Below are 25,493 nucleotides of genomic sequence, written 5' to 3' on the forward strand. Positions count from 1 at the left end.
TCTAAAAGGTTGCCAGTATTGGGGCTGGGACTCTTATAGTTGAATGTAGTTGCACTACGAGGTAGCGATGAGTATGTGGGGCCTAGGAGCACAAATGTTATGGTTCAAATCTGCAACGTCTCCCACAGACTATTGGGGAAAACTACTGACACATGTTCCTGATACTACAGATGGGGCTGTTCCAGGCACCCAACTTCCCCTGCCAGGAAGGGCTGTACCAACTGAAACTGGGAAACCAGGTAAGCCCTCCTTTAAGTTCGGTCAGGTGTCTTCAGATCATGTGTCTGAAGGCAGAGCACCATGGGGTATATTATGGTACTAGTGGATCAGCTGTGGAAATAAAAAAGGGCTGCCCCATCTCTCCCACTGGTACATCCAATGTCTGCTGAGTGCAGAGGGAAATACAGGCTTGGACCCACAGGGCAGGGCCCCTAACTATTAAGGTTAAATAGGTTTTACCAGCAGAAGAGCGAGCTGCTACTGGATGCTAAGATATGTGAAATGTAGTCCTGGTGCTGAATTCCTTTGAGGACTAATAATAAAGGTGTTTCATGGCTTTAAAAAGACTCTTACCTGGACATGGTAGTGTATGCCTTTAATTCTAGTATTTGGGATGTGCAAACAGGGGTGGGGCAGGGGGAGTAACAGGATAACTAGAATTTCAGAGTCTAAAGCTCACCTTGACTATATGAGACCCTGTCTCGAAACAAACACAAAACCCATAGAGACAAACCCACCACTTAATTTGATCAATATCAGAAAGGGACCATTTGAGTTCATAGGCCCACAGAAAAGCATTGCCAAGGACTACTTAGTGGCCACTGTCTGACCTCAACTTTACTAAGAAGGCCACATTGTAACTCTTGGGGAAGTTTCTGATATTCAGGATCTCAGGGTATTTCAAACGATCCAAACATACAACTCAGGACTGCAGGGAAATGAGAGCATCACCTGTAACAGGAGCCAGAGCCATTCTCAAAGATTACCAGGTACAACTTTATCATGGGCAGGAGAGCAGAGGGCCAGCAATTGAAAAACACAGGTCACAGCACCTTTATTTATCACCATACAAACAGATGTGACATGAAACACCCTCAGAGTTACAGAATGGTCTCCACAAACCTCAGAATCTATGGTAGTCACAGGCACTGCTTCTGCCTTTGGATACTGACTGAGAATGGTGTGAAGGAGCAAAGATCTGCCTTTCATGAGACCATTCTCCAGCAGGCTTTCATGCCCGACATAGGAGAGGGCATCTGGTACAGACCCTTTTCCTGAGAACTTATCACTGGCTAACACCATCCCAGAGGGTGGAATCCTGTGCTGCAACTATGAGATCCATCTTGTTATGACATGTGACCCTATAGCATTACCATTCACAAGGTGTAAACAAAGTCTGATACATTTATTTATGCGAACCTAGACATAGTCACAGGGCTTGTTGGACACATAGCTATGACCGATTTAGACCAGTTTAAAAAAAAAAACAAAACAACCTGAACATTTCCTACGGATCAACAATGGTTTATGTATGTGGGGTACCTGGAGTGTAGAGGTGCCTTTGTTTTGCTATCCAGTTGCTATCTGCAGGGGAGCTGTAACTATGGTGAGACAACCTGCTTGCTTCAGCCAATGACTGGGGAGACCATGTGTCACAGACACTTGGGGAGAAAGGCTGGTTTTATCTGAATTCCTGCTTATAACAGCAGGAAGTAGATGCCTCTGTATATTTAAGCAAACAGTGGCAGCAGGAGAGACTGTACAACCTAAGCTCCGTCTTTCAACAGGATTTAACAACCTGGGTATAGGCACAAAAATACATCTTTAAAAAATAAAAAATGTGATTTCAAAGGTCTTTATTTTAGTGAGAAGAGAATAAAAGTCAAATGCTAGTGATGTTTGATTGAGCCCAGTGCTCATTTGGGCTCAGCTCATTCATCTTTGAGAGGCTATAAAGGCAAAGAGGAACTGCGGTTGAATTTTTAAAAAATAGATTAGGGCTATGGATTGCCTGCCCATTTTTTCCATGGTTTCCTGGAATAGTTTTATTTGGAGAACAAAGGCTATGTTTTAGAAAACAGTTCACCCCTAGGCCAAGTTCATTTCATAAGGGTACTGCATACAAAGTAGTTAATTATACACATAAATAACATAAAAAAAACTGTCATAAATTAAGAAGTCCAAGAACTCCCAGCATGCCATCTGCCAAGAGGTGAGACCTGTGTGGATGTGGAAAGGGTGTGGGTCAGGCGACCCACAGACCTGCAGACTTGTCCTCAAGTGCCATCTCTTCCTTATGCTCCATCTGTGTAACAGAAGCTCCAGCCTCATCCTCAAAGCTCGCTCTCTGGAAGGAGGTGCCGAGTAGCAGCATCATGTCTGACATCACACTGTAACTTCCCTTGTCCACTGCTGGTTAGTATCCATCTCTGCAGGATGGCTGCCCATATTTGAATACTTCCAGGAAACACAGGACCAAGGACGAAGTAAGGCAAGTTCATCTTTAAGTTCTTTTGTGTGACATTAAAAACTAATCAGAAGAGCTAGACCAAACTCTGTCCTCACCTTGCCTCTTCATGTCCCTGTGCTGGACTATGGACCCTATGATGGCAGCCTGGCCTGTTACCATGGGGATAGCACGGGTTTGTGCCAGCCATGTTCCCTCAGAGCTGGGGGTGGCCAGTTTGTATTCTGTCACGAGGACCTCTACTGCTCTCACCACCACATGGAAGCACCTCTCGGGCTTCGTAAATCACTAGCTACACTTCTCTCCTACAGAGCTGAACCTCTGTATTTCATAGGAAATTGGTTTTCAGACATAACCACCTTTGGAATTAAGGCTTACACAGAAAGGAAACATGGTTCACTCCCCATCCTTCATTCAGGGATGTGGCTAAGCTGCACCATAATACATGTTTGGATGGCAGAGTCCTGAGATAGCTCCAGAGGAGCATCGGGATTCAAGCGTGAGGGCTCACTTTGCACACAACTGTGTGTGGCCTCACACAAGGCATCTGTGCACAACTGGACAGGGACTGACACCCTACAGTGCAAACGACTTTATCATATTAAAAGAAATCAATATTGACCACGAGAGGGCCATAATACATAACGTGGTTATGAAATAAAACAGACTCTTCATAAAAATCAGTCTATAGATGTTCCCAAGATGTCTTCTGTGCCTGAGCTGGGGGCCTCATGATACTTCTCACAGGAGGCCTCAGGCCACAGCTCTGTGACGTAAGAACTGAGACTTCAGAATGACTTCTCCCTGCTTGTGAATCCAGGAGCAAGGAGAAACCTGCGTTTGCTTCTGTGTGTTGCCACAGAAGGCTAGCCATATTTCAGTTATTGTCACTGGAGTGCTAAAGAAAACAGATCAAATCTCCCTGGTCCTTGGAATATCACGCCTGCTTCTAGGATCCTGTTATCTGTATCCCTGAGCCCCATGACAATTACAGACCTCTGAGGGTGACACTGTGGTCTGGCCAGGCTGCAACACCTTGGGAAAACACATGGCAGAAGCTCCTGCTTGCCAAAGCCATACCACCAGCAAAGCTGATAGGTAGCTCTGTAATGCTAATCTCAGTGATCTTGACATTTGCAAACTCTTCCTGTTTGGTATCCAGCAAACACCTCAAGACCTCAGAACCCCACTGCTGCAGCTCAGCCTATTCTGCAGCCACAGATCAGTAGCTGTACATCTGCTGCTGCTCATTCTGTACCTGGGGTTGCACCGCCTGCTGCGGGGCTGCAGGGGCCTGTGGCGGCTGCAGCACATCTGTCTGGGGCACTGCTCGCCAGGTGAGTGGGTGCTGCTCACTGAGTTGGTTCCCCAAGGGTGTGATGGAGTTTACCAGTGTGGTAAGGTTGATAAAGTGGGCCACTGACTGAGGGTTTGTGGCTTCTGGCTGTGGGTGGATCTGGACATCATTTTGCCGGTTGTGCAACATGGCGGAGCCACTGACAGTATCAAAGGTCACAGTCAGGATGGAGTTATCTAGCTGTAGCTGGCGATCAGGGTTGGTAAGATGTCCAACAGCCACTGGCTGTAAATTGGTAAACTGAGTTCCAGCTGCAGTGGTGATGGGGGTCACGGTGATGTTGGTTAGACCAACTGAGCTTGATGGAGCAGTCACATTGGGGTCCCCTAGGGTCACCACCACCTGTAAGAGTCACAAGGAGAAAGAAACAATGAATTGTTTCTGCAGAAAGGAGAGAGAACCTCCCATAGCATCCTCCCGCTAGAGGCCATAATCTGTGCTAAAATTGCATGCTCAGGCATTGGAGCTTGAGCAAGGACTCCACTGGGGAAAGCAGAACTCAGTGTCCTGGGAGAATTATACCAGTGGGAAAAAGAAAGGACATATGGACAATCCTCAGGGATAACACAGGGATGGAAAATCACACAAATGTCATGGGCCAGAAAAAGAATGAATCATGCTTAGAGCTGGGGAAGACAGTTCCATTGGTAAAGTGCTCACCACTGATTCATGAAACCCTGAATGCTATCCCCAGTATCCACATAAGAGAGAAATCTCAATCAATCTCTCTTTCTCTTCACACACACACACACACACACACACACACACACAAAGCATGTGCCCCAGAGAGCAAATCTGAAAAGCCAGGAAGCCAAGCCTTTATCATTATCCACCCCCTGACTTGCCTGTCTTAATGGCATGTGAAAACCCTGTCACTATGGAGGCAGCCACAGTTGCAGCTTCCTCATACCTAGTGCTGAAAGGCAGATAGATACAAGCAGGTTTACTGCAGAATCATCATCTCCAAAAATGAGACACACTTATGGATGTGGGGTTTCAAGTCAAGTGATATAGACTAAGCAAAGCAGAGACTGCACAGAGAAGCCGGCTCAGTGGAGGAAGTCTAGGCTCTTCTTGACAGGAGCACCACCCAACTGGGAACGGTATTTCAGTCTTAAATGCTAGACTGTGCCACACTGTTATTAAAAATGACATGTGTGATCTGGAGGTCACACTTGGCACAGTTTGCACGAGGTAATGACTACATAGAAAGTAAGGGTGAGAGTTGGAACCACTGTGGACACACCCATATGGACACATGATAGGACGCAAGTCCAGAAGCGCTGCCCCTGCAGAGGTGACTGCCATTTGATAGAAACAAAGGCACCAACCAACCTGTTGGATACTCTGTACAGCAGAATTTGTCTCGTCACCCACACTGCCTGTGAACTCTGGCTCCTTTTCGGGGTATTCACTGAAGGTGGTATCCTCAGGCACTGGAGCCCCTGCCTCTTCCTCTGGCTTCTGCTTTCTCTTGTGGCTGCGCTTGGCAGCCTTTCCATGCTTACCTTCTGCCAGTTCTTCCTGCTCCAGGCCCAGCGCAGGCTGTGAGGAGATTGGTATCAGTACTCACCAGGGCAGTGGGTCACATCTGAATAGGGGCCAGGGCAGCATGCACTCACTGCCTTAGACATAGACACAGGGCATCAAGCTGTCATAGGAAGCGGCTTTGTGTTCAAAGAGAAACATCTTTTTTTTAAAAAAAAAGATTTATTTATTATATGTAAGTACACTGTAGCTGTCTTCAGACACTCCAGAAGAGGGAGTCAGATCTCGTTACGGATGGTTGTGAGCCACCATGTGGTTGCTGGGATTTGAACTCAGTATCTTCAGAAGAGCAGTCAATGCTCTTAACTGCTGAGCCATCTAACCAGCCCAAGAAACATCTTTAAAGGAGAAATATTTCCCTCTTGGGGAACTAAGATCAAGGAAAGTGCTTGTGAGCTATTACCCACAGGATGTAAATGTTTGATTAAAACTCTGCAGGCATTTTTCTGCTGCTTTCTGTTCAGGCTTATCCTTTCCCTTACACAGCTCTGAGAGTGTTGGCAAGATGCGCTGTGGCCAGCACAGCTGGAGGGCAGGGGCAGGATGGTCCTACTCTATTTGTATTCCTGAGGGTAGACAGACCCACCAGCAGCTTGCCAAACTATGGTGTTGGAGAAACTTTCTTTCCCACACTCGCCCATGAACTGTCAGGCATATAAATGGCTCACAGAAGGGCTAGGTGTGGATTCTAACAATCATTCCAACTGAAGTCATGGGGCACTCATTAGCACAAGTCAAAGCCCTCAGGTACAGATTTAAACACTGACAGCATAAAACACTCTCTTTGTGATTAAAAATAAAATTGTCATAAAAATACTGAGTCTATCCAGACATGATAGTGCACATCTGAGATTTTAGTACTTGAATGGTAAAGGCAGGAGGACTAGGCGTTCAAGGCTAGCCTTGGCTACATACCAGTCTCAAGATCAATCTGAACCACATGAGATCCTGCCTCAAATTAAAAAAAAAAAAAAAGTATTGAATAAAAGTTCCTTTAAAATCTAGGTTTGGCTTGGTGTGGTGGTGCACACTTTTAATTCTAGCACTGGGGAGACAGAGGCAGGAGGAACTCAGTGGGCTCAAAGCATTCTACATAGCATTCCAGGCTAGCCAAGTACACATAGTGAGGCCCTGTCTAAAAAGAGAAAAAAAAATTCTAGGTTTGCCTAATATGGTTAAGTTTAATAATCATAATAAAATTCCTAGAAATGATCAATTAAAAAATTTTTAGGTTTGTTTTATGTGTTCTTTTATCTTTCTTTCTTTCTTTTTTTTTTTTTTCAGAGTTGAGGACTAAACCCAGGGCCTTGCACTTGCTAGGCAAGTGTTCTACAACTAAGCTAAATCGCCAACCCATTTGTTTATGTCTATGAGTGTTGCTTGCATATATGTATGTGTGCCATGTATATATACCACGTATGTGTCTTGGTGCCCACAGATGTCAGAAGAACCATACTGGATTCTCTAGAACTAGAGTTACAAATAACTGTGAGTCATCATATGGTTGCTGGGAACTGAACCTAGTCCTTTGAAAGAGCAACAAGTATTCCTTGGCATTGAGCCATCTCTCTAGCCCTGCAAACTACCCGTTTTCTTAAGATCTATGCACCAGTATCTGAGCATTGGCTACTACAACAAAACCAAGATATAGTCTATAAGGCTCTGGGAAGAAGGACAACCAAATCCCGGTGAGACTATGCTGATGTATGGTCATGGTCAATGGGGTATGTCTGGAGCCTGTTCCTGTATGTGGTCTGATCCCTTAGGGTCTACTTGTTATGCTGAATGCTGTTCACCTCATACTCCACCCCTGCAGATGTGTTACGCTGCTTACCTGGACAATGCCGATGGAAGATGCATCGATGGTGGTGGTCTCGGGGAGGTGGTCCAGATCGTCAATCCGAACAGCGAGGACCTGTGAGGGGCAGAAAGCAGTGGGTAGGATTGTTGTGCCCACCTAATGGCTGCCCTGAAGATGCAGCAGGAGTCCAAACTCACTGTGCACGGTCCACTGCTGTAGAAGACTGGCTGCTAACTGACAAACTCACCTCTGCTTCTGACTCCTAGGCTGAGGACTGACTGAAACTATTTCTAGAATGCTCTCTAGGGCATCATCCCTCAACCCTGTCCTCTGACCCCCATCTCAAGCCTCAGCAGTGTTATCTGGCCTGGTACGGGACACCTGATACCTGTCTGTTATTAGGTGGTTCCTGTCCTCAGATAAAGGCTACTTCCTCTTTCTGTGGCCTCCATGACTTGTGCTGTCAGTGAGGTATCAGTGCACCCACTGTCACCACGGGGAGCTGAGTGAGCTAAGATAGAGCAATAAGCCTGTCCTACAAGGAACCGCCAAAAGGAGGTTTGTATGGTCAAACGCTATACCCTTCACCCTTCAGCATAATACACACAGCTTTGTCACATGCGTATCAGCTTTGTGACAAAGGAAGGGTCTAGTCCTACCTTTCCTTTATTAGCCCTACTCAAGAGGGTGTTTAGCATGTGACACTCACACCATGACCTGACCTATGAGCCCACACAGCCTCCCACCAACCCCACTGTCCTATCCATGGTGAGCAATACTTATCATTGCTTATCTCATAACTGGAGACTGATTAAGTCATGCAAGGCAACAGACACAGCACGGGGAAGAAAATGAATGCCCGGGAAGGCATTTGAAAGATGAGCTGCCAAAGAAACCAGGTGTAGAGAAACTGCAAGACTGAGAGGAAGACTACACATATGACTTTACCCCAACAGCCCTTAACTCTGTTGCTCAGTGGAAGAAAGGAAAAGTGAAACTTCATTTATCTGGTTGTGTTGTGAGAAGAAAGTGGTTGGGCTGGGGCCAAGTTGACTGAGTATTTGCCTAGCATGTATGAAGCCCTGGGCTCAAGGCTCAGCACCACATAAAACTGGGTGCTGAGGTGCATGCCTGCAACCTCAGCACTCAGGGAATTGGAAGTAGGAGGGTCAGAAGTTCAAAGTCATCCTAAGATACATAGTGAGTTCTATGCCAGTCTGGGCTACACAAGATCTTGTCTCAGGAAGAAAAAAAAAGATACAATTCAGAGATATTAAGAATAGGGCTCTACCTTAAACTCACATTGTATCAGGACAAAGGTGTCTCAAGTGCCCACAGTAGGGCCAGGCCATGCTACGGAGATCTGGGAATGGGTCCCCACCAGGCTAACCTCGGGGTGCTTGCGTCGCATATGTCTGCTCATGGAGGCCCGGGTTGACACTTTGGTGCCACATAGTTGGCAACTCTGTGCTTCCACCTTGTCATGAGTGAGCTGGACGTGTTTCTGAAGCATGTACTCTGTGACGTACTTCTTGTCACACACGGAACAAGTCCACTGCTTGCCTACTTCTCACACAAGTAAATGGGGTAGAAAAGAGAAATGCCAGTTAATAGAGAGCTACTAACGCTTCATTCATCTTCCATGCCAAGCATCTACCATAACCTCTTCTACTCTAGAGATAGCCATCACCTGGTCAGACCAGGGGATACCACTGGCCCAAGACTAGCAGGAACAATTACTCATGGTCCTTGAAGAATGGACACTGGAAAGGCATAGTGGGACATGACATGACCATGACGGTCCTATTCTGCAAGTGTTTATGAAACAGAGCAGGTGTTCTCATCTCTGTACACTTGCACAGCCTGGACCATCCTTGAGACTCAAGTTACCTGTGTGGATGAGCTTGTGTGTCTCCATTGTGTTCCTCTCACTGAATGTCTTCCCACACAATTCACACATGAAGTCTTTAATTCCTGCAGGAGAAATCATATTTGAGATCATAAGCTTAGTGACTTTTCAGTGTAAGTGTACACAGAACATCTCAGTCTCTTTATGCTTCAGGATTTTTAGTACCTCAGGGTAATGGTAAATTAATCAAAAGAATCAGTATTTATTCCAAAATGTTCCCAGAAAACTGTGACCTCAAATTTAGGCCTTTATTCATATTTTTTAAAATGATGAGATTTGTGAAGGCCTAAGAACACAGATGTAGAGAGGAGAACCCAAGGATGAAGACAGCAACAGTTTCTGTAAGGAGGATAATTCACCTACTTAGCCTCAAAAAGCCTCATGTAGCTTCTAAGACATGATGTAAGAGACTAAATGTCAACAGAAAACCAGGACCCAAGGCAAGAGTGGGAATGTCTCTATGAGAGACAGCAGAGCTTCTGTGGATACATGAAGAACCTGGGATCTCTCACCATTGACCGGCACACACACAGGATGAGCATAATCAAGCAGAATCATCCCAGGTCGCAAGGACGGTTCAATCTATGCAGATTGACAAATGTGACATGGTACATCAACATGATGAAGGGCCAAAACCTCACATGATCATCTCAAGTCGATGCAGAAAAGTACGTGATAAAATCAAATGTCCTTTCAAAATAAAGCATTAACAAAGCAGGTGCAGAAGGATCATACCTCAGCGTGAGGCTACGCATGGCAAATCCACAGCCAGCATTGTACCAAAGGCAGGCACTGAAGCAGGCTCTACTACAGCCTGAAAGAAGATGAGGTATTGGTGCCCATGCTTGTTCCTCAAGATAGCACCTCAAGTTTTAGCACAGCGATTATGCAAGAGAGAAACAAAAAACAAAAATGCAGGGAGAGTAGAAGTCAAATTATCCCTATTTGTACACAGCAGGTCTCCATGTGAGAAAGCCTGAAGACTCTCCTAAGATCTTATGAACTGATAATGAGGAGAATTACCTAACACAAAAAACCCAACACACAAAAATGTACATTGAAAGAACTGAAGGCTTAGGATGTGGCTCAGTGAGAATAGTGTCCATCTGGCATGCACAAAGCTCTGAGTCTGACCCTGTGCACCGCATAAACCAGGTGTGGCAGTGTACATCTGTAATCTCAGACAGCAGAGATGGGGAAATCAATAGTTACAGATCATCTTTAGTTACAGAAGGAGTTCAAGGCCAACCTCTTGAAATAAAAATTATACATCAACAATATCTGCTGGGGAAAAAATCATGAAAACATACATCATCTGCATGTATAAAAATGTTGTGAACTCTGTCATTTTGTACAGTAAATACACACTAAATTAAAAAAGAAAATCCTGAGATAAAGTAGGGAAGTTCAGGCTGGACACTTAGCAAATGCTTTTAAAGAGAAGAGCTACCAGGCTCAGGACAGGGATTCTGTCTGTGTTCCAGTTTCCACACAACAGAGCATGACAGAAGGCATGTGATCTCTCATAGGCACACACACAAACCACACACTATGTCCACACTGGGGAAAGGAGACAATAGAGATGCTGGGACTTGTGGAAGAGCAAACCCCTCAAATTCACAAGATCCCTTCAGGTAGTAGTAAACTTAATGTAGCCAAGAGTCCAGCCCCTGACGCTGCCACCAGGCTTTCCAACAGAGAGAACATGTCCATCATGTGCCTCAGGAGCACTGGGGTGTTACAGTACTGGTGGCTGAAGCCTGGGGAGCAGGTTGTAAAGTCTGCGGCCACCACAGCTTCAGATTACAAAAGTCACTTTTAATTAAAAGGAAGTCTTTTCATTAAAGTATACTCTATTTGTTGATGTTTTGATTTTTGGAGACAGTGTTTCTCTCTGTAGCCCTGTATGTCCAGAAACACACCCTGTAGACCAGGCTGACCTCAAACTCAGAGATCTGCCTGCTTCCTGAGTGCTGGGATTAACAGTGTACAGCACCACCTCCTGCCTTAAAGTGTATTTTAAATTAAAAATCATGAAAGCATCCTGACCAATACAGATGTGGATGCTCACAGCCAACCATCGGACTGAGCACAGGGACCCCAATAGAGGAGTAGGGGAAGAACTGAAGGTGCCTTATCTGGCATCAGTGGGAGGGGAAGTCCTTGGTCCTGTGAAGACATGATGTCCCAGTGTAAAGGAATGCTAGGGCAATGAGGCAGGAGTGGGTAGGTGGGTGGCTGGGTGGGGGAGCACCCTCATAGAAGCAGGGTAAGGGGGGATGGGATGGGGTTTTGCAGAGGGGAAACCAGGAAAGGGGATAACATTTGAAATGTAAACAAAATATTCAATTAAAAAATCATGTAAGCAATTCCAGTCACACTAGCTAATAAGAAACAAATACCTAGAATATAATGAAATCAGTGAAATGTTCCTACAATGAAAATTATAAACATGATAAAAACCACTGCAGCACCAAAAACTGCAGAGATGTTTCACATCCATAGCCTGGGCGGTGGTGGTGCACACCTTTAATCCCAGCACTTGGGAGGTAGAGGCAGGTGGATTTCTGAGTTCGAGGCCAGCCTGGTCTACAAAGTGAGTTCCAGGACAGCCAGGGATAGAGAAACCCTGTCTCGAATAACCAAAAAAAAAAAAAAAAAAAAAAAAAAAGAATGAATACTGTTAAAATGTTGACTCAACACAGGGATTTACAGGTTCAGTGCAATACACCAATACACCCAAGACGACTTCCTTTTTTTTTTTTTTTTTTTTTTTTTTGGTTGTCCGACACGGGGTTTCTCTGTGCAGCCCTGGCTGTCCTTGAACTCAGAAATCCGCCTGCCTCTGCCTCCCAAGTGCTGGGATTAAAGGTGTGCGCCACCACTGCCCGGCCACCCAAGACTTCTTTACAGAATCAGAAACACAATCCTGAAGTTTGAATGAAAGCCTGGCAGAAGTTTGAATGAAAGCCTGGCAGAAATAACAGAAATGACCTGACACTAAAGAGTCCTAAGTACAAAACCATGACAGTACTAACATTAGAAACAAACACACACACCCACAAAATAGAGCCTAAGATAAAGCCATGCATGTACAGCCAACTTTCAAAAATGGTGACATGGAAAATGGATGTCTACATGCTGAAGCTTCAAGCTTGATTCTAACCTCTACAAAAAAAAAACAACTTAGAACGGATCAAAGATTAAATATAATACCTTGGTATAATACCTTAAATACAATACCAGCTCAGAGTGAGGAGACAATGGACAGAATGGGAGAAGACACCTGTCAGCCAGTCATCTATTAGTTAATATGAATAATGTATAACAAGCCAACATTTTAGAAACAAGCAATCCAAGCTAAAAATCAGAAATGATTATAATAGACACAAATATAAGAAAACTGCTCATTACCATCAGTCACCACGGAAATGAAAACCAACACTAACTTCAGGGGGAATGCTGACTTTGAAAGCACTAATGGAGCTCCTAACAGCCACCTTGAGAGAGCTGATATGTGGGCATCCTTGACTGACACCAGATAATTGAAAATAAAATTTTCACTATGAAAAAAAAAAAAAAAGAAAAAAGAAAGAAAAAGAAAACCAACACTCCAATGAGGAGCCAGCTCACCCTAGTTAGAATGACTATTATTAAAACTAAAAACATGCCAGGTAGGGGGTGGTAGCAATGGTGCACACCTTTAATCCTAGCACTCCGGAGGCAGAGGCAAACTAATCTTAATGAGTTTGAGGCCAGCTTGGTCTACAGAGTGAGTTCTAGGACAGCCAGGGCTACAGAGTGGGGTGGAAAACACTAAAGAGACATGGAAAAAAAACTCACACTGATGATGATGCCATAGGGTTTTGATCCTGTGCAGAAATGGAGAGCCCCAGTAAGTGGCTACGATTTCCAGGGGTCCATTGGCAAACTCATAAAAGATCTCTGGCGCAGACATTTGCAGTGGGGTTTTACTTGTATACACAGGGTTACAGTGCTCATGAAGTAAGGGAGCTCTGAGATGCACAGCCTCATCCCACATCAGCCAGGATAATAGCAAGCTTGGGGCTAGGAACAGAGAGAGAAAACCCTGAGGAACTCGCTCTAGGGCTATTTGGTTTTGGAGAGTTGGGACACCTGTGTGCCGTTTGTAGTGCTTGAGCATGTTGACCTTCTGTGCAAACTTGCGGTGACATTCCTTGCACTCATACTCCTTGATGCCTTTGTGCAGCTTCATATGGTGGCGCAGTGCATGCTTGGTCTTCATACCTGCAGGGGGCAGATCAGTATGAGTGCCACACTCCCCAGAACTTGCCTCAGGTCACCTGAAGCACCTGTCTGAACCCAGACACAGAATGAGCAGAATCTTTAGAAGGCCACCTTAGAAGGCCACTAGAGATTTACTGTGACATTAAAATGGCAGTGTGTCAACAACAGCACCTGAGATGATGTAGTGATGTGTACAGGATGTCTATCTCGATGACATAAATGGTAACTAAGATGAGGACTCTAGATCTACATTTTTTTTTTTTAAAGAAAAGCCATTCTTTAAAAAAATATTTTTAGCTGGGCAGTGGTAGTGTATGCCTTGATCCCAGCACTCGGAAGGCAAAAGCAGATGGATCTTTGTGAGTTTGAGCCCAGCCTGGTCTACAGAGTTCTAGAACAGCCAAGACTACACAGAGAAACCCTGTCTTGAGAATGTGTGTGTGTGTGAGAGAGAAAGAGAGAGAGTGTGTGTGTGTGAGAGAGAGAGAGAGACAAAGAGAAAGAGAGGAGGGAGGAAGAGAGAGAGAGAGAGAGAAAGAGAATGAATGAGTGTGTGTGAGAGGGCGCTAACATTCAAGATCAGAAGACAATTCTCCAGAGTCAGTTCTTGCTACCCTGCAGGGTGCAGGAATCACTTATTACACGTATGTGGAAGCACCTCTATTCACCAAGCCATCTTGCCAGATGGATACTTTTTTGGTTTTGGTTGTATTTTTCTTTTTTCTTTTTTTTTTTTTTTTCGAGACAGGGTTTCTCTGTGTGGCCCTGGCTGTCCTGGAACTCACTCTGTAGACCAGGCTGGCCTCGAACTAAGAAATCCGCCTGCCTCTGCCTCCCAAGTGCTGGGATTAAAGGCGCGTGCCACCACTGCCTGGCCAGATGCTAATCTTAGACATTGAAACCAACCAAAATCTCACTGACTACAGGCTGATGTTGAGGAAAGGGTGAAGCACCCTCACCAGTCACCACCTAGTTGGGTGAAAAGCAGTGGTCACTAGCAGCAGCAGTACACCCAGAGTGCTCAAACATCAGGGCAGGCAGAGTGCAGTCCTTAGACCCTCCAGTAGACAAGCCAGCAGTGGTGTCACACTGAGTGGGCGCAGTGTGCCCAAAGCCCCCTCTCAGCTCTAAACTCAGCTGGACAATTGCTCACCCCGTCCCATTTCGTTACCACTTACATCTTTACCTGTCTCTCAGTGTGGAGAGACTTCAGACAACCCAGCTGGGCCATAGGGCCTGTCAAACTAGAGCCAGCAGAGGGCGCAGGAGTCGCACCATGTCTTTCAGCTGCCAGTCCCTGGCTGGCTAAGTGCCAGGCCTTTCTGACTATGGAAGAGCAATTTTACCTTAATTCCCACCTCTGCCTAATCCTCATACTAAAAATGCCATATATCTCCCACCACCCAAGGACAAAAACCACAGGTGATGAGAGATTCAGCCAAACTGTTCTCAATCCCTCTCAGGCCCTGCCTCCATCACATCAGGCTCTGCTCAAAACAGTGGCACAGTATTGTCCTCTGCCACTGCTTGTCTGTCTTGCAAAGGACTGCAGTCTGTTGGTACAAACCTCACCCTCACAGTTCTAACACCTATTCATGGTCTTACTCACTCACTCATTTGTTCTCATACCTGCTATGGCTCTGACTATTTGTGTGCCTGGGACTAGAGACCAAGTGGTATGTTAGACAGAACTCCCTGGTTTCACAGGGCTTCTGTTCTAAGTGAGACTGGGGGATGGGAGAACCTACATAGTATGTGGCAAGAGAAGGGAAAGCTAGGCAGAACCGGGCAGAAAGGGGCTTGAGAAGAGAGGTTGTACTCAAGGTCATAGAGCAGGAGGCCAGCCTGGGCTACACAGACCCTGTCTTAGACAATAGAACGTCATCAATTTGGAACATCCAGCTTTTCCTGCAGGCGATACAGATGCCTTGTGGATGATTTTGTGGTAAGTGATGTGATTTTGAGAAAGATTTCTATATCTGGGACCCTGAACCTCCTTTGCCAAAAAGACTCTCATGACTCCTAGCAGCACCACCCCCTCAGCCGTATGCACAGACTATGTCTATGTTCAGGTCTAGAATTTTAGTGATCATAAGCAAGCTGGGTGCAAGGCTGAACTTGCTCTGGTGGCTTGGGGTGTCCTATGACTCCAGGGTACCCTGTGGCCCTGAGGGACCTTCTGGTGCTCTAGGTACACACCCACCTTTCCCACACTCGGCGCACAGGTACTCCCGGATGTTGTCATGCACACGCATGTGCTCTTTCAGCATGTCCTTCCTGGCAAAGGACTTCCCACACTGCTCACAGGCGTGGCTTTTCACACCTATAAACAAACACAGGAGTGTCTGAAAGCCTTAGCTCGCACAGAAAGAGGTCTCAGCAAGAAGCCTATGTGGGCTGCCTTTTCAGACATGGGAGTCTTTGGCATGCGAAGGCCCTGAGGACCTGGAGTGGACACAGGTGGATCTGAAGGATGTGCTGCAAGTGTCAGGGGAGGCCAGGATGAAAGCTGGAGAGATGGGGACACATCCGAGGTGTGGTTGTCTGTGTATGGAGCCAGGGAGAATGATGGGGGGAATCCTGCCGCTGGGGCAGACGAGCTAGCACCAATCATCACAACAGGAGCATCTTACCTGTGTGGATGAGTTTGTGGCGCTCCAAGTTCCCAATGCTGTTGAATATCCTCCCACAGATCTCACAGGGGTGAATGTACCTGAAAGGAGAGGCAAACCTCAGGAGCTACACAGCCCCAGGGGCTCATCACCCGAGGGGTTCACTCACTGTGAAGGCCTTATCTGCTATGAGGGTATGTATCCTCAGCTGTGAGGGGCCTGTGTGAAAGTTCCTTTATCGATGGAGGTGAGGCAAAAGGTGTTATGACCTCAGCTTCTATAATGGGCTGAATTGTCTCCCTCAAATTGTTGTTTAAGTCCTAGATAAGAATGTGGCTGCATGTGGAGACAGACATTTATAGAACAGATCAAAATGGAGTCACCATGGTGACCCTAATCCTTAAGAAGAGGAAACAAGAGACAGACGTGTACAGAAGGCTGGTGCAGAGGAAGGGCAGGTGTCCCAGATATCTGGCATAAGGTGACGCAATGATTGTGATCTGCTAAGCTGAGCACTGTGGCTTTGCAGAGTCCCCCTCTTGCACAGAGTCTTACTTCTGCACGTTGGGGTCAGGCAGGTTCTCCCGGTGGATGACCATGTGGGCATGGTAGGTGGCCTTGAGTGCGAAGCGTCGGTGGCAGATGCTGCAGCCGTGGCCCTTCTCCTTGTGCACCTCCATGATGTGCTTCAGGTATTCCTTCCCACGGCCGAAAGTGAGCTGTGAGAACACAGGGTGGAGGCTGCTGACTCTCTGGCATCCCTGGGCATCTTTACTACCTACACTCGTGTCAGCTAGATACCCGAAGAGGGTCAGCTACTCATGCCAGAGGGGGGCTTGTGGAGGGATATGCACAGAAGTTTGCTGTTTAACAGGAGAGGCTATGGAAACTCAGGTTATGGACTGCTTGGCAATCATTGTCCTCCCTTTAAGCACGCACCCTGCCTTGTGTAGCATAGATACATTTCAGGCTGGCTGGATCAAGAGAGGGATGGGTCAAGGCATCCTCAATCTGAGGCCAGTGAGGCTACTGAGGCCAGTTCCTAAGACACTGGCCCTACCCTAGTAAGCAGTCCTGCTTATGGGTGTGCCAAACCACAAGTGGGTTCGGATGGGTGTGAGGCCTATGGTTACCATCCCTAAGCCCAGATGATATGAAACAACCTTCTTCAGTGGAGGAAACGCACAAAACAGTGCTGTGAGTTCCCCACAGCTCCATGGTTACAAATTTCTCCCTGGAAGCCATGCTTGGGGCAGAGTGTTGAGTACCTGGCACCTCTTGCAGCTGTACTTGTGTGGCTCAGAGTCTGCGCTCTCATCAGAGTTGTCATCATTCTCCTCTGAGGAGATCCCAATTTTGCCAATGAACTCCTCCCGCTGGTGGTCATCCATTAGCGCGATGTCCTGCAGAGGAGTCACAAACCCGGCCTCTAACACAGTGAACTGATTCGCTGGTCATTACTTTCAGGGAATGAGTTGTTTGCTTAGCGAGCTACACCTATGTCCCTTGGGATGGTACTAGGCCTGACCATTCTGTGGCACAGGCATTCACCAGCCCTCAGAGTCACCAATCCAGCAAAACCATCCCACCTGTGCCCAGGCAAAGTCCTGGAGGACAGCACAGACTGCTGCAGCACTGCACGGGACTCGGCCTTTGACTCAGACAGGTTCTTCTCCCACCTGACCTCACACCCAGTTCTCCACATCCTGGGGCTCCTGCACTACTCATCTTTTCCCTAAAGGCGGGGATGCAGCAGACTGCCACCCTCCCTACACCCATTGTTCTGGGGTAAAGGCCCAGCTAAGAGTAATCTGTCAGGTCCCACACAGGAAGAATCTCTGTTCAGGCCCCACAGGTGGACAAACAGATGTGCTAGTATAAGACTGTATGAAGAGCTTGCCAGTGCCCATGTGTTAAAATTTCACCCGAGGAGACACTTGAGGAAGCAGGCCCTTTGGGGAATGACAGGGTCTGACACCCAGAAGTAGGATAACAGCCTTTAGCAGTCTCATCCCTCCACCATGTGAGGACGCAGCAAGAGAGCGATGGATGGACGAGGATGCCTTCAACAGACAGTGAACTTTCCAGTACCTTCATCTCGAACTTTCAGTCTGTTGCTGGTAAGTGCCTCATCTATGTACTAAGAGATACTGCCCCAGGGTGAGCCAGGTCCCCAAGTGCCACCTGTATGGGAACTGCACCTTGAAGTGGACATGGATGTGGTCCCTGAGTACGTCCACTCGGAAGAACTTGCGCCCACAGATCTCGCAGGTGTACTTCTTGTCACCGTGGGTCAGCAGGTGCTTGTTCATGTTGCTCCGACAGGAGAACACCTGGGGACAGGGAGACAGTACAGTGAGGGCTAGGTTACTGGACATACACATAAGCTGATCCCTATGGCCCACAGGACAAGCTACTTCCAGGCCTAGAATACGTGGCAAGTTCTAGACTTATGGTGATTTAAACATCTACTCACACCACAACAGACACGCTGTTTCCAGCCTCTGCTGCAATGGAGTACAACAGAGTGCTTATGCACTTAAACAGCTCATCGGCACAGAGTCTACTGAGGAGCCATGAAGATACACCTACAATTTTCTCAAAATAGATACAAAAGAAGACACTCAACTCAGTTTGAATACTGCTTCATGTTCCTATTTCCAGCCCAGACAATGGATGCAGATTTACTCATGCATCCACACTAGTGCTCTGGGAGCCACTTAACAGGCCAAAATAAACCCTGAGCTGGAGCTAGAAGGATGTGACCTAAAAAGCAGATATGCAACCATCACTAGGGACCCAGGATCTCCACAGACCACAGAGCATCCAATGGCAGGGCTTGCCTCAGATGAGGTACCCCAGAGCCTACTTATCTATTGCCATAGGCTCTACCTCCTTGTCCCTGCACCATCTGGCCCCCAAACCCAGAGTTTAAGAGGCCCCACATGGCTTTGCTACTCTGCTGATCCTAAGGCTTTGGCTTGTTCTGTGGGTTGAAAGAAACCAGAAAATACCACAAAAGCAGTTTCTCATTTCCTCTAGAAAGCATCATTGGATCTGGCAGTGCTGCTACACGCTCACAGTCAGGAGTAGCTAGTCACGAGGGGCTGGGATCCTAGTGTGGTGGTGCTCGGGTGCCAATGCTATGCCATGCCAGTAGCTACTGTGTGTAGCTGGGACAGGCTCAGCAGTAGCTCCTTCTCTAAGCAACAACTGAGGCTGCCTGAGTCACATGTACAAGAGCCTCTCAAGAACCTATATCCCTAGTGTGCACTTGCACAGAGGACCCTTTCTAGAACTTGTATCCTCCAATGTGCACTCTGTGCAGTAAGGGACATGACTTCTATTCCTCTAGAGACACAACCAGTACTTCCAGTTACCTGACTTGTCAAAGATGAGCCTAACAAACAAGCAATGGCATTTCTAGTTGAAGGTAGGTGCTCATGTATGAAGAATGGGACAATGTGTATGTGGCAGCCAGGACAGGGGCTGGGAGCTCAAGATACCGTAGACACGAGCCAAGGCCAGGGTAGATCCTGTGAGGCACCTACACAACAGCACAGGTTACCCAGGCGAGAATACCTAGCATTGACAACCCAACCTTGATTACCATGGGGTTCTCTATGAAAATACTTAGCCTACCTTAGAAAATACTAACTTAGAAAATACTATCTAGACACTGAGCAGGGGTGGCCAGCACAGACGGCATAAAGCTCCAGAGCATCTCCCTTCTTCAACGTAGATATGAAGACAAGGTCCAGTCACTCAGGAGGACAGCATGTCCCATAGAGCAGATAGGAAAAAAGATTCTCAGCAGATTCACTGGAAACCAATCCCAGGTGGCAGAGACCCAAGTGTTGAATGTGCAACCTGAGGGATACTTCAGTTAAAAACACATGGTGCATACTGAACACTGTTGCCCTGGTGGGTGCATCTAACCTTCTGACACTGAAACATGGCATTGTCTACAAAGTTAACACTTAAGAATTGCAAGTAGAACTGAACTCCAAAAACTAAACCTCATTGTGGTGGTTAGTCTTCTGTTTAATGTGGCACAAGCTAGCATTATCTAGGGAAAGGGAACATCAATTGAGAAAAATACCTTCATTAGTTTGGCCTATATATAGGCAAGTCTGTGGGGTTATTTTCTTGATAATTACTGATAAAAGGCTCCAGCTCACTGTGGGCAGTGCCACCCCTAGGTTAGTTGTCTTGGTACTGTAAGAAAGCAAGCTGAGCAAACCATGGAGAACCAGCCAGTAAGCAGCACTCCTTCACGACTTCCTGCCTCCAGTTCCTTATGGAGTTCCTGCCCTGACCCCCCTTCATGATGGACTGTAAGTAACTCTTTCCCCTTAAAGTTGCTTTGGTTACCGTTTACCACAGCGACAGAAACCTAACTAGGACATGTGTTCTGTCTTAAATGTTGCATGTTTGTGTTAAGCTGCATTCATGGCTATCTGGGGATGCAAGAGGACTGCATGCTGCAGGCTGAACGTGCCTATAAGCTTCCTGGACAATGCTTTCTCCTTGTAGCTCTGACCTTGAGCTTAAGAGAACAGGGACTTTGCATCCAAAATCAACAGTCCCTGCAGAACATTACCTTGCCACACACTGGGCATCCAGAAGGTTCCTTCTTGTAACGAACCAGGCTTTCCCCGCTGGCCTCCAAGTCTTCTCTCTTCACCCGCCGCACACCTGAAGTCCCAAACCAGACAGGAAATGTGAGGCCGCACAACACAGATCAGATCCCAGAACTGCCTGGGAACTATGCTGGAAACATTGTGGTACCAGATATGCAAGAGGCTAGTGGAGGGTTGCTTAAACCATGGGTTCAGGGCTACTTTGGGCAACATAGCAAGACTAACCTACCAACCAAACAAAACAACTAGCCAACTAAACAAACAATTTCCTGTGAAACAGGCAATCTCTAAGTAAAGGAGAGAAACCAGGTGTCTTTTCTGGGCATTTCTATATAATCTGACTAAACACAGAGCTGGTAACCTTGGCATCAGGGAACAGGCTGATTCCAGGATTCTAGGACTAGGAGGCACAGAAGAAAGTGGATCTGAGGTTAGGGGTATTCTCAGCTTCCAGAGCAGCAAGCTGCTGCCCACAGCAATAGTGTAGGTCACATGTGAGTAGTGTATCTAGTCCAGCTAGATTCATCACAGAAAGCAGTGGCTTCTGGCAGGGCCCACAGCATACTTTGTTCTGAGCATCTGCTCTGTGTTGGGCTTGAAGGAAACTCGTGGTAAGATCAGGTCTAGCCATGACATTGAGCTCAAGAGGGTCAAATATCACCTCCCCTGTACAAGCAAGAAAACTAAGGTATAGTGACTTCCATATGGTTCTTAGAAGGTTGGGTGAGGCCCAGAGTACACTCTTAAGGACCTCATAAGACCTTGCTATATAAACCGATAGGGAAACCAGTATGTGTGTGTGTGGGGTGGGGGGGAGGGTGCTGGGAGAGATGCATGGTGGAAGCCAAGTGCAGGAACTTACTAAGCATATGACCTCGTCTTGTTTTCACAAACTCATGTGCATGTATCTAACAGTTATGCTTCCTACATAGCCTGAATGTGCTCTGTAAATAGTGTTTTCAAACACTAACCAGTGAGTGTTATGCTAGTGACAAAGGGGTTGTGACTCTTAGCAGGAAAATAAAGAGAGCCTTCATCAGAATGCTGATTGTAGCCATTTCACTTCTTATTCTACGCTTGCTGCTGCCTCACATGTGTGCAGAGAGCTGACTCTGCTGGGTCTTTCTCTGACCTCACATAACCTACCACGTAGACTGACGGCCCCCACCAGCATACTCCAATTCTCTTTACACGGCTGAACTGGCCGTATGCAGGACACCATAATGACCTTTCTTACAGCTCATCACACTAAAGGCATTCTTCACAGTATTAAAAAGTTCTCTAAAGAAATACTTCAAATAACTGTCTAACGCTAACACAGAGTAGTCCAGCTGTGCCTATCTGTTCCCCACTGCTCCTTCTCCCTGCTCACTGCACTGTTAATACTGTCTATCCTAGGAACCCTACGACTGGGAGGAGGGTCACTGGGTCAGAAGGCAGGATCTCAAGCCCCAAGCTCACCATCCAAGTGTCGCCTCTGGTGGTCCAGCATAACATCCTTGCGGTAGAACATCTTACTGCAGACCTCACAGGCAAACTTCTTGTCCCCATGTTTCTTCTTGTGCTTAGAGAGGTTGCTGTTGGTGGAGAAGAATCTGAAACACATCTCACATTGGAACGTCTTGTCATCTGTCCAGAGAACAAACACACAAGGTGTGGTAAATTACCCCTGACCAGGATCCCGCATGTGGGTCTCAACAGGGTGAACGGCACAATCAAGGCAGGAAACCAGCGGGGCACTGTGGCTCAGAGCTCATCTGCTGTGTGTGCTCAGCTAGACATACAAATATATACCGGCGTGTCAACTCTCCTCACCTGAAAGGCTGCCTCAACAGCTCTCTAGGTTCCTCTCCCTCTATCTGTATGCACTATAAGCTTCCTCAGACCCAGAGGTGGTCTGTGTCCTCAGCATGCTCTACCTACTTCTCCAGCATAGTTGCACAGGTTAGCCTGCCTCCTCTCTGCCTGATTATCTCTTACAGCACCCCTACAGCAACACCCACAACTTCTCTATCTTTCTGAAGAGCTGTCTTGGCCTAGGCCTCCCACCAAAGGACACATGCTCCATACTCACTCAACACATACCCCATAAATACACACACACACACACACACACACACACACACACACACACACACACAAAACCACATTCACACCCATCTCCACCCCTATTCAGCACATAGCACATAACCATACATATTTACACTACAAGAAGTCAGCATCCCCATATCCTGGCCCCCACTTTAAAGTCCTTCCTGAAAGACAGCCAGTCAAGCTGTAGTTCCTGCCTCTGAAAGTCTACTCTACCATCTGGCCCTGGCCCTGCCCCCCACTGCCTGGTGCCTGCAGTCTCTGTTCCACATCCACTGAGTGCCTTGTTTCCTTGTGGGCCAGCTCTCAGAATCCCTTGCTTTTTCCTGCATCCTGATGTGGATGCATATGACAGCAGGTGACAAGCATTCCACTGCTTCTCTTAGGAGCAAAGGCCAGAATGTCCCTAGCTTCAGCAAATGTTTTCCTATAAAACTCTAGTCTCCACTGGTAGGACTACTCAAGTGAGGTCTATGCTTCAGGAAGTCTCTAGCTCCACTCAGGAGACCCCATGTGTAGCTAGCTAGAGGTCAACCCAACTAAAACTGAAGAAAATCAGCCATCTTTTCTCTTCTTCCAATGAGACAAAGACACAAGGCAGGGCTATGTCTTGGCCTTCGAGTGGGTACCACATGTGGGGGCAGGGCAGCACAGAAAGCAGTGGCCTCGCTATAGCTTTCCCCACAGTAGGATAGCCCCTCTTGCAAGGGCATGGACTAAGCCCTATGTGAGTCTCAGGAGAACTGGACCTGCACCTGGCAGTGTGACCTCAACACACGTGATGAGAATGACATCATGGCCGTGTCCTGTCCTACCATGCAACTCACATTCCCAAAGAAATGCTATTTATAAAATTCAACCCTCTCTCTCGTTTGTTTGGCTACATTACAGAGCAGCTCTGCTATGCCCCAACCAGGTCTACGGCACAGGTGGGCCTCCTTCCTAAGCAGGAGTTCACAGTACAGGTGAGTCTCTGAACAGAACATATGAGCCTTCTTCCTTATAAGTTCCAAACAACATGAGTAACAATGGAAAGCAGCAGTGCTGGCTTGGGCTCTATGTTCTCCCTCACAAGCCTCTTCTGGTACTACCAACTGTTTTATGTGCTGATCGCCTACAGTCTACTGAGATGACTCAATAACTGGGTATGAGAACCCAGTCCTCAGAAATGATATTCAACCCCAACCCCATAATGCAGCACTGGAGATATGTACAGGCTCCAGGATATGGTAAAGAGCAAGGGGCTCAGACATCTGAGAAAACAAGAGTGGACTGCTCTGGGCCCAAGCAGATGGGGGGGGGGAGGACTGTATTTGGGGGCTCTGACTCGGGCCTTGCTACCTGTTAATGTCCTCTTCAGGTTTAAAGGGAGCACAGCCAACAGTGAGCATGACACCAATGTACAGGGGACACAGAAAAGGCCTGACAGCATGGGCTGCAGAAATACTATGCACTTGAAGCAGCCCAGCTCTCTGTAAATCCTCTGAGAATGCACTTTCTACTAACGTCATACCACAAAAGGCACATGAGCATGTAAAGAGGCTGCCATGGGGTCTCAAAGCTAACAGCCCATCATCACTCTCAGCTCCCAGTCTTAAGATCAGCCTCAGGAGAAAATCTGCTTGTGGTTCATCACTGCCATGACCACCTAAGAAGGCTAAATGTCTTGTATGACAGTTTTAGCCAACACACAGCAACTGATTCTTCATTTTCTGTTCCACTCTTGTCTAGAGAAATCATTAAACCTTAAATAGGAACAACTGTATCCCCGACTTCAAGCTGCAGTTACTCTCACCCTATTCTGCATCTCCTTGAGGAACAACAGGAAGGTGACACCAATCCCAGTTAACAAAGAGTCTGCCTGAGGCTGAACCAAATGGGAACAGACAGGAGTCTGCCCAGATTCTACGGGATCACCAAGACAGGGAGGGCACAGGCTGTAGATGCTGAAGTTATGTGCAGGCTAGCACACAGGTGGTTCATGTCACTGACAGGTAACCTTCAGAAATCTACCTGTCCTGTCTCTCAGATCAGCCTTGTCACAGTGAACAAGGCACCATGCTGAGGACAGAAGAAAGCAGTCAGACAGTGGAGGAACAAATTGGTCGAGACACTGATATCCCCGGGTGGGCACCAGCATGGCCTGACAACAGAGTAGAACGTCACAGAATGATCTTGTAGTTTTGAGTCTCAGAGTGATGGAGCACACAAAGGACTGGTGACCTCTCTACACTTCCTCTGGTGACTTGGCTCCGTGGTCAAAGTCCAGGAACTTGTAACCTCAGGGTTCTCTACAGCACAGGACAGGCAGGCCTCAGGGAGTTGCCACCCCTTGGCCTACTTGCTGCCTGCACAGATTCCACCATTCACTTACAGAGAGACTGCCTGAGAACACCAAGGTCCCCAAAACCACAGCTGTCCCCCAGCATGGGCAGCTCACAGCACAGACGCTTTCAGCCTCAAGCAAAAATGGTTTCTTTCCTTTTGAAGAGTGGCAGATGGAAACAGGCTCAGGATGTAACAACCTAGGACAGGTGGCAACAGATGTCCACAGGGGACACAGGTGCAGGAGACTGATGGTGGGAAGAAGGCTCTGACAAGGCAGGTGAGCCTTTCCAATCTCCAGCCTTTGCATTTTTTTCTCTCATACACTTTTAGAACAAACTCAACACTGCTGCTCACCTGTCAGCAAGGACAAGGGTCCTGCATCACAGTAGCCTCAGACACAGGGTCTGGGAATGCAGAACAGACATGAGACAACCCATCCTTTCTTGACTAAGGGAACGCTGTCTCCAA

At 47.1% G+C, this 25,493-nt stretch overlaps 1 protein-coding gene across 15 annotated transcripts in view; it reads right to left on the reverse strand.

Annotated features, from left to right (window-relative positions):
* Positions 1-976: 976 nt before the first annotated feature.
* Prdm15 (PR domain containing 15) overlaps positions 977-25,493 on the reverse strand; it is a 60,409-nt gene continuing 35,892 nt past the window's right edge. For 11 of the 15 annotated variants that reach the window (XM_030248930.1, XM_006522866.4, XM_006522865.4 and 8 more), the window contains 13 exons: positions 22,068-22,235; positions 20,567-20,661; positions 18,165-18,296; positions 17,232-17,366; positions 16,519-16,682; positions 15,985-16,064; positions 15,555-15,674; positions 13,220-13,351; positions 9,064-9,147; positions 8,564-8,739; positions 7,207-7,287; positions 5,160-5,369; positions 1,030-4,166 (listed from right to left, as the gene is read on the reverse strand). In XM_030248930.1, coding sequence (XP_030104790.1) covers positions 3,690-4,166; positions 5,160-5,369; positions 7,207-7,287; positions 8,564-8,739; positions 9,064-9,147; positions 13,220-13,351; positions 15,555-15,674; positions 15,985-16,064; positions 16,519-16,682; positions 17,232-17,366; positions 18,165-18,296; positions 20,567-20,661; positions 22,068-22,235 — 2,054 coding nt within the window. In that variant the 3' untranslated portion in view covers positions 1,030-3,689. Of the gene's footprint in view, positions 4,167-5,159; positions 5,370-7,206; positions 7,288-8,563; positions 8,740-9,063; positions 9,148-12,925; positions 13,352-15,554; positions 15,675-15,984; positions 16,065-16,518; positions 16,683-17,231; positions 17,367-18,164; positions 18,297-20,566; positions 20,662-22,067; positions 22,236-25,493 lie in introns of all 15 variants that reach the window. The other 4 variants (NM_001359077.1, NM_144789.2, NM_001359078.1 and 1 more) reach the window with 3 other exon arrangements.

Source organism: Mus musculus, chromosome 16, assembly GCF_000001635.26.
Source record: "Mus musculus strain C57BL/6J chromosome 16, GRCm38.p6 C57BL/6J".
In the NCBI taxonomy this organism is placed as follows: domain Eukaryota; kingdom Metazoa; phylum Chordata; class Mammalia; order Rodentia; family Muridae; genus Mus; species Mus musculus.